The sequence below is a fragment of the Trachymyrmex septentrionalis genome, unplaced genomic scaffold (assembly GCF_001594115.1).
Source record: "Trachymyrmex septentrionalis isolate Tsep2-gDNA-1 unplaced genomic scaffold, Tsep1.0 scaffold112, whole genome shotgun sequence".
Taxonomy (NCBI): Eukaryota; Metazoa; Arthropoda; class Insecta; order Hymenoptera; family Formicidae; genus Trachymyrmex; species Trachymyrmex septentrionalis.
Window position 1 is genome coordinate 1,400,526 of NW_017304248.1, and position 19,467 is coordinate 1,419,992.

A 19,467-nucleotide genomic window follows, 5' to 3' on the forward strand; every position below is an offset into this window, starting at 1 on the left:
AACAATGATAGCATTGCCAATAGATAAAATTTATCATGTCTTATGTAAAGACTATACATAAAATGTGAAAATTGTTTCGCGACGTAATTTTTTTGCTAGAAATCAATTTATGAGATAAAGTAACGATAAAAATAATTAGTTACCATGAAATCGTTATCGTTACTCATAACAACTTTAAATTTCATTGTATGCTTGTGAATATATTTATTTATCCAATTAATAAGTGTATACATTTACTAAATTAACACTTTGATTGTGATATATATAAATAATAACTAATATATTTTACTGAGAGCTCTGAATAAATTCTTTATTACAGCGAATGTATTGTCTGTGTTATATTTGTTTTGCACATGTTGCAAGTCATAATAGGCATAGTCAATACGAATTGGCTATAATAACTTCAAGGACAAAGTAATTTGTGCAGTATAAAGACATACATTACTGCATGCACAATGGAAAAATATACAGAAATCTAAAGAGGCATTGAATCATTATTAAAGCATTCATGGATATTTGTATCAATTGTCGATTCATTATTATTGGCACTATTATTTTCACGTAGCCCAGCAATGCCTACAAAGTTAGCAAGCACTTGTGCATAAATTCTGTGCTACACGAGTTGACTTTGGTAATAGGCAAAAGTAATTAATAAATATGCAATGGTGTAAAGAATAGAATACAACTAAAAGGGAAATAAAATATGTGATATATTCACCTGGCCAATATATCGAAACGCATTTCATATTATCTATTTCGATATCGTACATGCCACCTCTAACCACAATTTTTTCAGCGGGTGGCAAACCATTTGTTCCATCATTACTTTCGCTAATTAAATTCTGACGTTCTTGATAAATTCTCTCAATTCTTAAACTGTCGTACCCGCAAAATTCGTTCCACCTTTTGTCAACGCCGTCTTTATAAAACCACCGTATTTCTTCCGGGGTCAAAGGCTCAGCGTAATCAGCTTCACTCACAGCATTAGTTTCTATATTGTTCTTTGGACTTGATTCCACTATTGCTTGGTCATCTTTGTACGAGACAAAAATTGAATCATTACACATCTAATATTTTTTCAATAATTAGCAATTATATAATATTAACAAATAATAATTTTACACGCTCGGATTTTTATCGTGCATAGATTGGATTTTACAAAAAGCAAAAGGTAGAAATAAATATATATTAAATAAGTAAAAATTATTTATAAAGCACTTTCTAAAGCATTGACATGTTTTCGAGAAAAGATACTCGGAAAAAAAATAAAAATAAAATCTTTTAAATACAAATAAACATTTACACAAATATTTATGATTTTTGTTGAAATTCTTATAATTGATATTTTTGGGAGATACTTGTGTATTGTTGTAAAAAGAAAAGTCTAAATAGATAAGCAAACTCGGTCTATCAAATGACACTAATAAATTTTAGAATACTTGAAATGTCACGGAAAAAATTCGTGTGCAACACGCTCAAGCGCGCGCGCACTCCCAAGGATCTCCAAATTTAAATATCTCGCGAATACACAGCGTCTACTCGCGATAAGAAATGACGAAAGCGAGTTAACAAATCACTGCGCAGAGAAAACTGATTAGTACAAGAGGACTCAGTAATTCTTTAATACAATTGGTTTTTACTCTTAGTTTTTCGCTGGATCTACAAGTGTAGAAACTGACTCTGCATTAAAGAAAAAAAAAAGCTTAAAAAACAGCACTTACCAATCAATTTTCTCTGTCAATAATTACGTTCAGAAGACTCAACAGTTGAATGAGAGCTCGCTGTTATTGGTGTATATATTCCTTCTCTAGAATCTCGAGATCATCCAACGAGATCATCAAACGTTTAGATCTCTAGAAGAATAGCAGCGAGCACTTATTTAGCGGACTGTCAAGTCCGCTGAACGACGCGCCTAAATATGATGGTCGCGAGCGTATCAAACAAGCGCTTGATCGTCCCTATCGTCCCTTAGATGATAATCGTTCTTTGACGATCATGTGATCGAAATCATCGGACGTCTCGTGTGTCTTATTGTCGTACCTTCGTAGGATTCTTGCTCCACAGGCAGCTCCATCTCACTGAACGGATCGACCTCACTCAGATTAATAGACATTCCGTTGAGCTGTTGGGCGACCGGCGATTTATTGTCAGAACTCGAGCACGCTCAAGCTTCGTGAGTTCAACAAACAGCGATAGTTGTCGCCGCGCGTGGGCAGCGATCACGAGACTATGATAGACGCGACTCTTGTCGCAGAGCTGTCACCCTCGCGCTATCTCGATGACGAATCGACGGAGATGAACTTTGCACGAGCGCGAAGAAAAACGTGCATAACCGAACATAAAACGGAAGAGAGGAAGAGAGAGAGAGGGAGAGAGAGAGAGAGAGGAACATGGCAAGGAGTATTCCGATGATTTTCGCCTCTTACGAAAATTACAGCCGTAGTGACATAAATCCCGCTCGCGAATCTGGCGATCGAGCCGAGAGCCACGTTATCTCGCTGTCTCGCAGTGTCCGAGTCTCGCAAACCGCCCAAAAGGAACTGCATGCGCGCGCGTACATGCGTGATGCGTTATCCAGAGAAATCAGAATTCACAAATGATAAAGAACGATTCGATGCGACGCGACAACAATCGCAATGGTATCCTCAGATATCCTCTCCTTTCCAACCATTATCGTGTATCTCACATTATTGTGTATCGCATGCGCGTCTCATACAATACCGTAGGTATATGTACCAATTTATGCTGCCGCGAATTTTTGGTTGGAAGTCAGAACACCTCGTCACACGGTCACTCTGACGATCACGCTTCACTCTGAGTGTCACACTGATCACGGTAATACTGGTAATACTGATAATACTGATAATACTGATAATGGATGATAGTGACTCACAACAGTGACCAGCTGACGCAGCGCTTGACATTATCGCACGATACTGACGATACGATACGCGGTATACGTACATATATGTATCGATATGTATATTTAGCGGTGCAGGTCGGTGTGCACTGTGTACACTATGATGCACCGCGAACCAGTGACGTATGTATGCCACCTCTGCTCCCTCATCACTCTGCGACATCACAAAAAATATATATACTAACGAGAAGAGCAGGAACAAGCTTCATAGCAGAGAATAACAGAGAAAAACATGAAAGTCAATGTGACCATGCCAAACTTTTTCGCGTAATGTTTGGAAGCTTCTACCGGTACGCAGAGAGAAACCTGAGAGAAGACATGACTTCACACGGCTCAAAACCTCGAACCGTAAAATGGCGCAAAATGCTGCCGCGCACTACTGCCCCCTGACAAAGTGAATGTAAATTACATAGCAAGGTCCACTGTTCTGAGGGTAATATCGGTTTATTATCCGCAGCCTTGGAAAACTTGAACCTTGCTATGTAGTTCACATCCACTTTGTCAGAGGGCAGTAGTGCGCGGCAGCGGCCATTTGCGTAGGCCGCAACGTCATCGTCGCTTCGCGTCTGCCGTCTGGCTTTGAATTTTTTGTTTGGCGCGCGAAACGTCTGTCTGTTGTTCGCGATCCGCGAATGAAGCTTTTTCGCTATCCTAACGCGTTCACGTTTCATTTGCGGGACGTGACATGACAACTGGTGACAGCTCGAGATTCGAGACAGATTGTCCGCTCTGGATGAGGTAGGCGTCGTTACTCATTTAATAGGTAAGTGAAACTTGCATTTGTTAACCTTTTATTCTTATGGGGGTAATTTTTGTCGAGATATCATTTACTCTAATTTTGAAAAATGCTTAAGCACGCATATCCAAAATCAGGATTTTTTAAAGATTTTTTTATGTTTAGATTTTGACATGCGTGTTATTTGGGCGTTGTGAAAATTTGTGTCAAAGTTATCCCGATTTTCCAAACTACAGTTTTACAGTATGACCCGTGTAAATTCTGAAACACAATAGGGGTGCAACAAACCTTATGAAATTATTGTCGATCATTTATAGTCGATTGTAAGAAGAATATTTTATTATGATTGGACAATTTTTATAAGAGGACTTTTTTACTATACCTATGTGTTTGAGGAAAAGGGAACCGCCGGACTCGACGGGGGTGGTGGAGGGCTTCTACGGTTAATCCGATGAAATTTTAATCTAAAGATATTACTTTATTTATCAAATAAATTATAAAATATAGTTTAGACAAAATGCATAATAACCGCAACGTATTTGATAAAAGTATAATAGTATAGCCTTATAAAATGATTTTCAGTGAACTATTATATATTGTAACTTTATATTTTATAGTTTTTTTTATCTGAAATATATTTCTTATTAATTTTTATTGGTATACATTATATTTTAATATCGAATAAGTTGTATACAAAATAATGTAAATAATAAAAATGTAAAATAGTGATTATGCTCAGCAAAGAAAGCAACTTTGCAACTGTTGTAAATTTTTTCAATACGATTGATTCTTGCTTTTGGATTCTTTGTGGATCTAAATGTATAAACAAATCATATTGAAGAATTTTACAACAGTTGCAATGCTGCTTCCTCTGCTAAATGCAGCCAATGTATTGTAAAAAGAAGATCGCCGATTCTCTAGTTCTTCATATGCGATACTTTTCGAGAATAGGAACCTATATCGGATGCATAGATAAGATCGTGCGATATTACTTTAAATGAAAAACATATCTTCTATGAATTTTTATAAAAATTGATATTATTTATATAAATATATAAATATACATATTATACATTAATATTATCTATAATGGTATACGTATACATTCTGATTCTACTGTGAACTATGTTGTGTTTGTTTATGACATACATATATGTACATACACATAGTCTGTATATTTATAATGTACATATTACTATTATATGTTTCTATTAAATTAATGTTAATACTAAATTAATATTAAATATTATTAATTAATATTATCTCTTATTACATATTATACATGCCGTACAAAAAGTGTTTTTGTTACTGAGGGGCGCACTTTTTTTTTCCTCTAACGTCAAAATATCTAGTTCCGACACTGACATATATACATACACGCGCCCGCACACACATACACACACGCGCGCGCGCGCGTTATATATAAAATGGTTGTCCATTTTAATCCATCTAATAGAATATCTCAAAATCCTTAAGACAAGAAAAAAACTGTTTTCAAAAGTTCAGTTATTAAAGGAAAAGAAGATAATAATCTTAGTTAGCCTTGAGAAAATGTCAGGTCAAAGTCATCAAAAGTTTTTTAATGGAATTATATCATTTCTTTACATATTATAATTGTTCTAATTATTCTGCATATAAAAGTATTAAGATAAAGATATCGAAAAATCAATAGTTTTCGAATTATTTTATACTTTAGAACTATTACAAAATGATATAAGCTGCATAGAATAAGGCTTATTAGGCATAAGACCAGCTGAAATATCTAGATCAATGAACAGCCTAAAACCTATGCTACACTAGACGCAAGTTTGTTGCGAGTCAACTGAAACGTTGATTTCATAATGCAAATTTCAGATTGGCTGTCGCAACAAACTTGCAATTGACTTGTATCTAATATAAAATGAGTTTTACGTTCATTGATCCAAGACAGTTTTATCTATGCTTATGCAACTAATATTAATTTAGTATTAATATCATTTTAATATTAACTTTAATATAACACTAATTTAAAATCAGAGGGTTACGCTAATCCTTCGTGAATATTTTACCCTTTAATTACTCTTTATTGAGGATTAATTAAAGACTTAACAGTCTTTCCTTTAAATTTAAGGATTTTTAAATATTTTACTAAGTAGATTAAAATAATTAATATAATCTTATATCATTCATATTTTACTCAATGATTAAACTCCATGGATGGTCAGGTATAATACCATACTGTATATCCAATAAACGTTTCTTGAGCATCTGATAAATTGCTTCAGGTTGTTCTGTCGTTGGTATATGCAATTCTTCACCTTGGAAGTTAATATAAGATACAGGACTGACTACGCACGCTGTTCCTGCTCCGAATATTTCCAACAGCTATAACAAAAAAATTAATTGTAATAATAGATAATATGCTAAGAGAGAGAGAGAGAGAGAGAGAGAGAAGAAAAGAGGAAAAACAATGTTGCATACGTAAATCTTACCCTATTATCTGAATTTAATTGTATAATCTCTTTCATCGTAATAGGTCTTTCCGTAACTTTATATTGATTCCATTGCCTAGATATAGCTAAAAGCGAATTTCTTACAACTCCGGGTAAGATCAAACCATTTAAAGATGGTGTAAGTAGTTCCCTTTCTGTATAAAATAACATAGGAATAGTAATTGGATTTCTAAACTAAATCATTAAATCAGATTAAATTCTTCCTTCCTATACTTTTTTCACAAACATTTTATAAAATTTACCAAAAGTTGCTTCTTACCTCCGTTATTATTTGTATAAACAACGAAGATGTTCATAGTGCCAATTTCTGTAAGTTCATTGTTTTCACCGTACAGCCACAATACTTGGTGTAAACCTTTTTCGGTAGCTTCTTGTTGAACTTGAATTGTAGGTCCATAATTGCTGCCTAATTTAGCATTACCACAACCGCCAGGCCATGCTCTCGTATACCTAGGATCTGCAAGCAGGGAAATCCCGACTTGCTGATCTGTAGCTTTGAAGTAAGATCCGACGGGAGATAGGATTACATACAATAAAGCTGAATCCGAAGTTGCGACTCCAAGTGTAGGCTATACAGGAACAAGTCAAACGCAACAAATAAATTTTTTTTTTCCAGAAAAGAACTTTGAGAATTTTTATTAATTGTTCTGGGCCACGAGCGAACACACTTGACTTCTATATATGTATATTTATAGAGAAAATTGAAGGAAATAATAATGGAGTGAAATAATGGGGAGAAAGGAAATTGATAGAGAATGAATATTACCATACATGATATTAGCCAATTGTGTAAATAAGACACAGTTTCATGTAGCGAAGCTTCGCTGACAAAATTCCTCCACTCCGCTGTACTTCATGTACAAATGCGTAACCAGCAAAGGAACGCTCATAGTTCGACATTGCATAACTATGAACGAAGCAGCGCTCCGAAACAGCTGATTACCCAGCAAACACAAATATGTATTGTTATTTTGCTTTAATAAAACAGAACGTAACAGGTAATATAACGTATATGTTACATGTAATGTACACGTTAGTTGTAATTTCTCACTCATTGGAAATTACAGCTATATAATATAAATATAACACTCCTAGAAAAACTGAAAGATATGAAATTAATTAATCCAGTCTTATTGCTGAAAACTCGATAAGAAAAACTTATCGATTAGCATAAAATTCTAGAATACACACGGTAAAATAAAAAAAAATTTTTCCCTGAATTAGGGAATTAATATCATGATGTCATCACCATCCTAAGCTGTATCACATTTAGTGCTGCTTGATCTCGAGTACGGAAACTGCTACTTCAATAATCCACGAACACTGTAATGTTAATGCAAGATTCAGTTGTGATATAATAGATATCAAAAAGATGAGACACGTATTGTTCCAATATATTTCTTTCATAAATGAATCTGAAGATTTAAATACACAGAATAACATCTAACTGGAATAATTATGTAATGAATTATACATATTATTATACATATTTTTCATATATCTTTTTGCTCACTGACTGCTCTTCTAAGGCCGGAATCAGACTACGTATTGAAGATTGAGATTGAAGATTGAAATGTGACCAATCAAAACAATAGGAGCTAAAATTTGTTTGTCCTTATTGGTCAAATTTCAATTTTCAATCTCTATCTTCAATGCATAGTCTGATTCCGGCTTAAAAGAATATCCTTTTATTTCTTGGAAATTAAACATTGCACTTTATTAATACTGCTAAAAACATGATCTGTTTAGATGTTTAGATAATTAAAGAAATAAAAACTCGTAATTCTAATATCGATCTAATATCTAATGTCTCGTTTCTATATAAAATCAGCTAAAAACGAATTCTGTAAATGCAAGAATAAAATTCTCACGACTTTCTTTAGTAAATTGTGTAATTTAAATAATAATGAATATATTATTAATAATATTATATCATTTTACATGTTTGAAGTTTCCTACATTCGTTTTATTTATAGTTTTTTTTTTTCTTATTTTTTCTATAATTATAGTTTGTATGCGCAAACTTGTCTTACGATTAGTCACGAACATACCTTGTCTATTTTTATCGTGGTGCGGTTGTAATATTAATAATAAATTGACGTAGAATATAGAGTAACGATGATTTGGATTGTTGACCATCAATATCGCTTTACTGAGATCCATATATGATACAGTACAATAGATAATGTACAATAGACAATATAAAACTAAAGAGAAATATTAGTCAATAATAATACTAATCGTGTAAGGTTTTAAAAATACTAAAAATATTAATGCATACTATCAGTATTACTGATTCAATATTATTGATCAGAATTATTGACCGTGTAGGGCCACCTTAACAAGTAAAACGCATACTTTCATTCCCTGTATTTAAGACGTATAAACATACAAAAATGCAAGAACAAAATTATAATTTTAACATACAAAAGACATTTTCGTATCATTTTATGTTCCAGTGAATTTCTAGTAATTCTGATGGAGTTAATAATGAATAGTGAATAATAATGGTAAACAGGTCATAATTATAAATTTTTTAGCCCCTCCCCATCCCGAAAATTATTTTTAGTAAATGTGTAGTATAACGCTCTTCTCCGATTTGCTTATCATTGTGTAAATTTGTATATTTTCATGAATAGGATATATTCTACTAACGTATATAACAATACCTGCAAAATAGCATGATTAATACTCGCTCGTGGCCCATTTTTGGTTCTTTAAGGCTGTAGTATCACAGTTAAAAGGACATTTTATACATGCATGCAATTAATTGTTAACAGTTCAAATTTACATTTATTTTATGTACTAGTTAATACCTAGTAATCGAGAATGGATTAAAATAGATTAAATTTTTTATGCGTATTTTAAGCCCATTGAATTCAATTGAATAAAAAAAATTTTTTTTTGTCTTATTTTCTTTTTATCTTATTCTTTTTTTTTTAGTCTTATTTATTTAGTTCTCATTATTCTGTTCTATTGAATCCAATTGAAGAACTTTTTTTATTCAATTGGATTCCATTTGATTCAACTGGATTCATTTGAATTGAAAAACTGCATCTCTCTTATTCAGAATTGTGAATTGAGCAATACATAATACATGATGCACAGAAAAAAAGTTAATATTATCTTTATATGCTTGAAAAGCATAGAAATGCGTTTCATGCAATTCCTATAAATAAATAAAAATGCATTCGGATTAAAAAGAATTTATTTTTATTCGTAAATATGTATTTCTGAACATCTGAATTCATTTCAATCTATTCTCGTTACTGACAATGAGTAATATAAAAATAATTTTTTAATTTATATGCGTATGTATTCAAAATATTGTTAAAACATTATTTAATATAGAGTATAGTGTTGTAACAGATATATTTTGAAAGGTATTTAGGCACAGGTACATAGACACAGGTACTATGTAGGAAAAGTACCTAGTTATAGGTATACTCGTAAATACATTAAATTTAAAAAAAAATTACAGGTAAAATAAATTAGGTATAGATATAGTACAGAAGTACCTGAAAGATTTAGTTATTTTTTAAAATACTTTTTATTTAGAAAAACAAATTGCGTAAACAAATTGTATTTTACGTCAAACTACTACTTATATAGCACACTTACAAAAATGTTTGGATAATTGTCTTTTGTCATATGCTTTTTAAAAATCAGTAGTGTTTTAAACATTGTATTAGAAAGTCGATTTCTTCTGGGGATTAAATTAAGTTTAATGTAATGACATGATATATAGATCAATGATATACAGGGTGTCCCGCAATTTTTTACAAAGCGCTCTTGTGTCTTTAAACTGAGTTGAAAAATCCTCTACGATTTTGCAATTTTTGCAATAGTTAACGAGATGTTAATCTCGAAAAAATTGCAAAATGATGGAGGACTCTTCGACTCAGTTTGGTCCGTTTTATCTACCAAACGACGTTTTGTCAAAAATTGCGGTACATCTTGTATAAATACATAGACCATACATTCGGTTCGTAGCCGAAAGATGACAGTTTAAAGGTCTGTGATTTCGTTGCACCTCTTTCTGTCTTCAAAGAAAGCAGAGATAACACGGATCTCAACGGTTACTGATGATCGACGACGTTCTACAGTAAATAGAGTTATCATAGAGAAATGTCTAATTTTTTAATATAACATATAATGAAGTTAAGGTACCGAACTTGAAGTGTGCAAAATTCTAGGGTAGATTATCAATCAAATAAGAGAGAGAGAAAAAAAAGTTGAAGATGTAACTTTTAACATATAACCTATAGTGATAGATAAGAGTCGAAGACGTTTCTTCTAATTGCACACACAAACATTATCATAGAGTTTTTTAAAATACGTATAAGATTATAATAGTTAAAAAAATTACGATTGTAATGGTCACAAAAAAGTAATAGGTCATCACACATTCTGGAAAGATATTTAATGTTAAAATGGCAATATATCGAATAAACTCTTAATTTCGAATAAAACTTCTTTTTGTTTCATTACTTTTGCATACTAGATATGAAATAAACTTCATTTATTTCATACTATTTTATTAAAATATACACATATATAGTATTAATATTTGCGTAATTTGGATAAAGTGTATATATATATTCCTATTTTTCTCTTTTACGGAAGTCATTTGTACAAAATATCTACAAGTGAATGTATATAAGATTTTCTAGAATCTAAAATAATGATAAATATAAAAAGACTAGATAAATTCGAACTATATGTACTACGTAGAATCAATGCCTATTGAGTTAATGCTGGTTTTCGTGTGCTCTTAATTGGAACCTTTTAATAATAAAATCAGATACAATGATTAAAAACAAACATTTTGACCTATTGTCTAGTTATTTTCAATGTTGAATAACAATATATTATCGCAATAAGATTTTTGAAATTATCAATAATACACATTTAAGTGTAGGAATTGTCTTCTCGAATATCCGATGCATCCCTAATCATAACAATTCAAAAATTTATTGCTAATCAATATTATTACATTAATTTATTTCATCGATCACTGTACGTACAATTTACGATTTATTTTCAGAATTAATATCAGAAATAGTGTGTCATATCTCAAGAAGGTCACGAAAATCGATTATGATAAAAAGAAGAATGCGATGTTATCGTAAAGTCTAATAAATACTCTGAGGCAACACTTATTATCTTGCAAGCAGTAAGTTAAAACGTTAAAGTTAAATAAAAAAGATTTCATATGTCGGATTAATGCGATAGTTAAAATACATATATGATATAGTTAAGATACGTTGAGTAATATATTACTTAAATAAATAATTACAAAAATTACAAAAGATTAAATATGTAATAAAAAATAAATAGGTCTTTTATAATTATATATTAAGATGTGATAAGAACTGATTTTCATAAAAGTAACGTCCAAATATTACATTATATAAAATTTATTAAAAAGGGAAAGAAAGAAAAGTATTTGAATAATAATTCGATACTGTATCTAAATAATATGATTGTAGGAGCATGCGTCGTTTCGTGTGTAACATGTAACCGGTATGCCAAAAGAAAGTTGTGATTCTGTTTTTATCATATATTATCATTAAACATTGAGAAATATGATTGCTCTTGTGCACGTATACATATAGTAGTCCATGACGTAAATAATACCGCAATAATTTCACACTGATTATGTCTGTGATTTAATGTACAATTGGCCACGTATATACGAGGGTCGTTTGAAAAGTTTTGAGCCTCAACATGAAGATGGCATTACTCGTCAAAACCATTCTGGTACTACAATCGTATATACATACATATGCTTTGCAAGATACCTATGAAAATTGTAGTCATTTTGGACGCTCAGTTGTTATTTTTGAGAGTCATTTGCCAATCGATATCAGTGTTTTTCTAAAAATCGAAAAAAATCAGATAAAATGGAATATCGACGATCGCCATAACAAAAATTTATTAATTGCAGTTCGAATTAATTAACTACCCACCGTATTCAGCAGATCTGATTCCCAATGACTTTTTCCCGTTTCCTAAGTTCAAAGTTAGGCTCGAAGGACACAGATTTTCATCAAACGAAAACACTGACATCGACTGGCACAAATGATTCTCAAACAACAACTTTTAGCGTCCAAAATAATTACAATTTCTCGTAAAACATGTACGATTGTAATACACCAGAATGGTTTTGACGAATAATGCTATCTTCATATTGAGGCTCAAAACTTTTCAAACGACCCTCGTAATTACATCATTTATTGTAAAATAGCATCACAATGTAAACTTTGGTAATTATTACGATTGCGAAAAGATTAAACTTTACCAACGACTTTTGATTTTTACATAAATTAATTAAAGTCGATATAATCCTAAGTTACGTACACTTTGAATCACGTGGCGGACTCTTCTAGTGTTTCTGAGATATATTTTAAAGTATTAAATTTTTATATTCCCGATTACATTCACTTTCCACAAGAAGCAAGAGGTCCACCCTTAGATAGGAGTGGAAGTCATTCATGAAGTTTAACCTTTTTGCAGTTAATACCTAAATTTTAATGAGATAAATACTAGCAGAATACTCGATGATATATTTAATAATAAAATAGTACTCACGTCAATGCCTATGAGCGTAGGACGAATGTAAAGACTAGAGGCGGTAGAATGTGGAACCCATTCTTGGTCTATGCTAATTAATCTACAAATGCACTTAATTAACTCTTCCCCTCTGAAAGGTGGCAGACCAGCTCTTACTGCTGAATTATTCATTCTTTCCATATTTAACTCTGGTCTAAACAACCTTATTTTGCCATCAACACCTCTGTAAGCTTTCATACCTTCGAACAACTGAAAAAAGATTTATACATATGTTACTACTGCATAAGTTAAATCACACAAGGAATTTTAGCTCCACAATAATTTGTATACACATGTTGTATACAAATCTAATAATCTTTGCATATCCTACAGTTTTAAATATATATTATATATTTTTTAAATCTAATTTCACAGAGATAGTAAAATATCCTCCAAGATAGCGATTATCGGTATTAAATATTTTTGACAGAAGAATTTCAAGATAATATATATCTTTTTATGGGATATATTTTATATTAAAGAAGACTTCTCAGTTTTACGAAAGAAAAATAATAATCTAATTTTAAATTATGCTAAATTATTAAAACAAGAGTGTGCCATTAACATTATAAAGCACTACTGAGATGATATGTACATAATTAAATATTAAAAACAATATTTTTTATAAGTACAAAAGGAATTTGTTAAACACAATAATATAATAAAAAATAAGAGATAAATCAATAAAAATAAATTAATTTTTTTAATACTATCTCACATGTCATCTTCAAAATACAAAATATAAATACCTCCACAGCATAATGAAGTACTTTCGCTGCTGGATGAAGAACTATGTTTTCGAAAGGCATAATTTCTGGTGCTTGCCAACCATTCATGCCTTCGTAATAATGTACTTTGAGCATGTGATCAGTGAAATATTTCCCAAATGAAAGCTTATTAACATCAGGTTTAGGATTTAACTGATTTGGTCCAGCGAGGCGGACAGATAAATCTGCATACTGATAAAAACATACTAAATAAATTATTTTTTCAGTTTCATCTATATTACATTTTACTTAATTACTCTTATTGTAATAAGTGAATACCTTAAAGAAACGTTGCGGTACAGAATTCTTATCCTTAGTTCTCAAAGAAGAGCTCCACCTAACACTCTGTTGCAGCTGATTAATCACATTTCCGAAAAATAAAATCTAGAATAAGAATATATACATTTATTTCTGTCTCTAGTAAAAAAAAGCTAATTATAGCAATTTAGAAACTCGAAGTCCGCAATTACGAAATCGAAAATTCTTAATAATTTGGGCCATATTATATTCTATAATAAATATTCTATATGAAAAATAAATTTTATTTTTGTGAGTGAGTGAAGTAAAGACTTTATTCTTACTTAGCTTAGTTTAATATCTCCATAAATAAAATTAGAAAAAAATAAAATTAATTAGATGAGCCTTATTCAGATTAGATACTTTTTATATTGTATTTCTTATTCCCCAAAGTATATATATATATATATATATATATTATTTTAACGTCATCATTACAAAAACTTTTAAAACAGTAAAATAAAAATACAAATTTCAGAATTTTATTTGTATATAATATTAATTAAAAAGTCTATGTTAAAAAAGCATGTTCACTAATGATATACTTCGAAAAATTTGCCTCGTCACTTAATATGTGCCGCTAATTTTAATTTTTGTTAATAGAATCGACGAAGCCAGTAAAAAACATCGAATTATAAATGATAATAACATATGCGTCATTATAATTTTTTGTGCCGTAAATTGAAAAGATGGAAAATTTCTGCCTTAAAACCATTAAAATGTTCGACATAATGAATTCATCGCTATTAATGTAATTATTTGTTATACGGAATGTAGATCAGCAAAACTCTAAAACATATGACGTTATATGCTCTTATCACACTTATCAGTTAAAGAAATATCTATAAGAGAAACGTAAATCTATATACATATACATCGACATAAACATCAGCCAGACTATATTTATTTGATCGTTCTTTTAATGTTACATATGAAGTAGAAATTTAATATTTTTGAAGAATATAAGTTGAAATATTATCTTCTAGACTAAACTTTGCGCTACGGTAACGAGACTAGTATTACAGACAATGCTCGCATGTATAATAGAGGAAAATTAAAAGTTATTTAAATAGATCTTCACAATTTCCAAGAATTTTCAAGGTAAAACAGGTTAAAACACTAATCAGTAGTATTCTTTCTCGTGCAAAAAAAATTTCAAATGATTGTATATATTTTATATGCATTGTATACTAAAATAATTACTATGTAAAGTAACTGGAACCCTTACTAAGATTTGAAATTTTTTTCTAATTTTTTGCTAAGTCCAAAATTAAAAACTAATGGTCATATTTAAAAGAGGAAACATTTTCGAATGTAAATAAAAATATTTTCAAATATTTTAGTGTTAAACTTAGCAAATGATTTTATTAAGTAATGTAATAAATACTAAGCAAGAATATTCAAGCCTATATTTCGGCCGAAGTTAAATCATTAATGCTTAAACGATTCAATGTGAATTATATATGTATATACTACATATATATATATATATATATATATATGTATATATACCATATTAGTAGCTACTGCTACCAATTTCCTTCCAACTGCGCGCCGAATTGGTTTTCCGGACTTACAAACGCAATTAAACTACTGGAATAATATCACAAATTAAATTAAATTGACAAACTTTAATAATAATTTTAATGTTCAATCCAATATCATATTATAAGGTTAATGTATTGAAAAACTTGTTAAACTTAGTTTTCATCATCTTTTTTTGCTTGAAAAATGTATTTACTGTAATAAGAATATGAATTACGTCAATCAGTATACTTTCTATTGTTTTCTGTTATTTTTCCCATTTTTCTGGCAAAAGCATGTGAAACTTATTTGTGTTAGCCAAAAGACAATCAAACTTAACATTCTCCTAATACAAGAATGTGGTGTTAAGCTTTAAGATAAAAAAAAACGCGCTACAAATAACACTAAAATTATAATAAATTACTAGTTAATAATTATTATGGTAAATTATTAATTAATTAATAATTAATAATAAAACATTCTATGAGACGAACAGTAACGCGTAAAAATGTAAGATTCTTGGTTTAACTACTTCTGGTTAAAACTTTTTAATGTGTGTTTTTATGAAATAATCGGAAATTCGAAGAATGTCAACTGAAGTCAAAATATCGGAAGAATGTTTTATCTGCTGATAACGTATCTACTTTTATTATATATTCTAACAAAAATGATATTTTAACGTTCTAATGAAAACAACATTTTAATGTTTTGATTTATTATATTACATTATTATATTACATATATTAGATAAATATAGAGATTATTATTATTATTATTATTATTATTATTATTATTATTATTATTACTGTTTGATATATATTTAGAGAAAATGTAAAATTGTAGGTCAATGGGTATATGAAATCTATACATTGCATTTAATGTTATTCATTGGAAATCGTATGCGAATGAACAAACATGACTTGATTAAATTGAAAATGAACGATCCGCTGACGCGTTGGCATAAATATTACTCTATTCGTTTCATTCTTTTTAAACTTTACTATTTCTATTTTCTCTCTTTAAAGTACAATTATTAAAATAATATAAATCTTTGTATTTTATATGAAGATATATACATATACATATTAGTACATATAGAAACATAATATGAAATATGAAATAATATATAAATATTAGTTATTTAATTAGAAATATAAATAATATAATAAATACAGTTAATTATACTAATTTCGTATTTAAATAGACTTGGATTAAATTAAAATTATAATTTGGCAAATATAAGATTTGTATTCGATGAGAAATATGTTTAACGTATACATATACAACTTATGTATATAGCTGTTTTGAACTGTTTCACACGTTTACGATATGTATTAATATTTTCTGGGAAGATATATCAATATTTAAGGATAATAGTTTATTAATTCGATTAAGTAATACATGTAATAATACTTCAGATACAAAATAATAGTAATATTATTATAATATTGTATTATTTAACTGAATTAATGAGCATATAAATTTTTTATTTTTAAACATTAACGCATTCTCCGACAAAATATTTATATTGCTAAAATACTTTGTATCATAAATTTATTAATAATTGAGAATTTCATTCTTCGAAGAGTATTAAAATTAAAAAAAAAGAAGACATTTCTGTACATAATATCAACATATGCACGTTTAAAATTGATCTTATTGATAGGTGAAATATAAGATCTATTTGTATAGGATATTTTGCAAATGCTATAAGTCAATATGACATGTTTTAAAGATCGTAAAATCGTTTTTTTTTTTTTAGTTTACAATGTTTTTATAATCTTAGGATGTTTTTAAATATTTTAGGATGTTTATCACATTGAATTGTTTGCATCAAATAATTAATTATTGTATTAAAAGATATAGGGCGAAATTCATAGTCAGTTATTTTGACATGTTAAATAATATCTTAAGATACTAATGCGGCTATGTGATTGGCTTATGACATCTGAAGACAATATTAAATATGAGAATCGATTATAAATACCGGATACACTATATGTACATATTAGGATAATCCTCATGCGTATAAAAAAGTCACAATAACTTGGATTTTGCATCTGAAAAAACTTCTATTTCCCAAAAGATTTTTTTTCGAAATAGCTTTTTTTTATTTATTAAAAGTAAATTAATAGACCTCACAGTTTTATACATCAACATACATGCAGATCGTATGTTAATTTTTAATAAAACATGAAGTTTATATACACGTGAAATATCTGAGAGCATTTTTTATTTATAACTACGCACTCGGTGCAACGCATTAAAGCCATTGTACACTAATCTAATCTAAATGTAATAGTGAAACATCTCAATTGATAAAATATCCAATGTATGTTTTATCAAAACACAATAAAATGTATTTATCATAACACATTAAAATGTATTGAGGATTTCATGGTTTAACTTGTTTCTATAATTTTATTAAACACACGTCTTTACGTCGATTTGTGTACAACGGCTTTAAAATGCACTGAATGTGAGTGAATTATTGAAAAATGATACATAAGACATTTTATCGTAAAGTCATTCATCTGTTAATTCTATACGCTTTTGGTTGTATTTCGATAGCTATCAAAAATTATCTTTTTAGTTGGTAAATGGGGTTGCAGGTATCGTTGTAACTATAACTTAGCTGTTTCGTAATGGATCAACTGATTCTGTGATTTTCATTTGTGTTGTTTAGGAGAGAGGTGCTTTTTTATTTTTTATTGTAATAATTAATTAAGAACGTACAAACATATATAAATAAAAAAATACGATCACATTGTTTTGCACAAAACTATATTATATTTCTGTACTTCAGAATATATATACTTCACTTATATATTAAAGAATATATACTTTAAAATATAATAAATTTTATTATTATGCACCAATGCACAATAAAACATTTAATGTAATTCATTAATTAAATAATAAATAATAAAAACATCTTTTAACTTCATATATTTCTTTGGAATTTATTTAACTAGTCTTCTAAATTTCTAAAGTCAAAATTGTTATTATAAAATATTTTAATAAATAATATGTATGTATAATGGTAAATAATTATAACTATAAACTATTATATTAAAAAGTTAATAAAAAAAAACGCCACTATCTTGAAAAATACAAATGGAAATCGCAGTATCAGCTAATCCATTACAGAACACAACTAAGTTATTACAATTAAGTTAGTTACACTACCAATCTCGTAACGAAAAAGATAATTTTTGACATAACTAACAGAATACAACTTTTGTAATATTAAGACATATTTAAAAGACCTTAGTATTGTCTTTGACTGTTTGTACCAAAAAATTAGATTGTTGTATTAAAATGTATATATGTTTATCCAACAAGAGTTATACAAATTTTTTTTTAAACACATAATTTTTGGTAGAATCCTTTTTCATTCTCTCTCTCTCTCTCTCTCTCTCTCTCTCTCTCTCTCTCTCTCTCTCTCGACAAAATATCTCTTTAATCTTTAGTAGACTATTCCAAAATTATTTGAATATCGGCCAAATAACTACTTCGATTCTTCTTGCAGACTTTGATACGCTCGGTCAAATTTTTGTCATTTTGATACATTACCGGCTCAATCTCAGCAATCTCAATTTCATTCCTCAAATTTTTTCACTATATATTGCGGCTATATATGAGCTCTATTGGGCGGTTATGCTGGCCAAAATAATCACAAAGTTTTCGGAATGTGATTCTGATTTCACATTCTGCGAATTTTCATAAAATGTTTGAATAATTTTCACATGTGATTCAATGTTGTATCGCTCCATGTGACACATCACACTAAATTACCTACATCTCAAGATGACACATGTCAACGTTAGGTCGAGTTCATGGATGCGTTTCGAAATTACGTCTGGACAACTTTGCATAACTCTTGTTGGATGACTCTGTAACTAGCTAAGATAATCTCGATTGTTCGTGTGATTTACAAGACTGTTGCATTGAGTGTTGTACGATTTTTATTAGGACTTTTAACAAAGTTCAATTTTCAATGAATGATTACCCGTTAATTTACCGTTAATTAGTTAAAATTTAGATTTTAGATCCAAAGTACAATTTTGTTTATAATTTTTATAAATATTTTGTTCTAAATAATATATATATATA

At 29.4% G+C, this 19,467-nt stretch overlaps 2 protein-coding genes across 3 annotated transcripts in view; both read right to left on the minus strand.

Moving 5' to 3' along the window:
• The window catches only part of LOC108751595 (phospholipase DDHD1-like), a 9,390-nt gene extending 6,466 nt beyond the window's left edge, over window positions 1-2,924 (minus strand). The window contains exons 1-2 of one of the 2 annotated variants that reach the window (XM_018491862.1): window positions 2,041-2,924; window positions 719-1,033 (exon numbers count right to left, since the gene is read on the minus strand). In XM_018491862.1, the coding sequence (XP_018347364.1) occupies window positions 719-1,033; window positions 2,041-2,113 (388 nt within the window). In that variant the 5' untranslated portion in view covers window positions 2,114-2,924. Of the gene's footprint in view, window positions 1-718; window positions 1,037-2,040 lie in introns of both variants that reach the window. The other variant, XM_018491854.1, reaches the window with a different exon arrangement.
• Window positions 2,925-5,754: 2,830 nt separating this feature from the next.
• Window positions 5,755-19,467, minus strand: part of LOC108751695 (branched-chain-amino-acid aminotransferase, cytosolic) — a 15,455-nt gene continuing 1,742 nt past the window's right edge. The window contains exons 2-7 of the mRNA XM_018492005.1: window positions 13,810-13,914; window positions 13,513-13,722; window positions 12,743-12,973; window positions 6,408-6,717; window positions 6,128-6,282; window positions 5,755-6,020 (exon numbers count right to left, since the gene is read on the minus strand). Of these exons, the coding sequence (XP_018347507.1) occupies window positions 5,829-6,020; window positions 6,128-6,282; window positions 6,408-6,717; window positions 12,743-12,973; window positions 13,513-13,722; window positions 13,810-13,914 (1,203 nt within the window). The 3' untranslated portion in view covers window positions 5,755-5,828. The remainder of the gene's footprint in view (window positions 6,021-6,127; window positions 6,283-6,407; window positions 6,718-12,742; window positions 12,974-13,512; window positions 13,723-13,809; window positions 13,915-19,467) is intronic.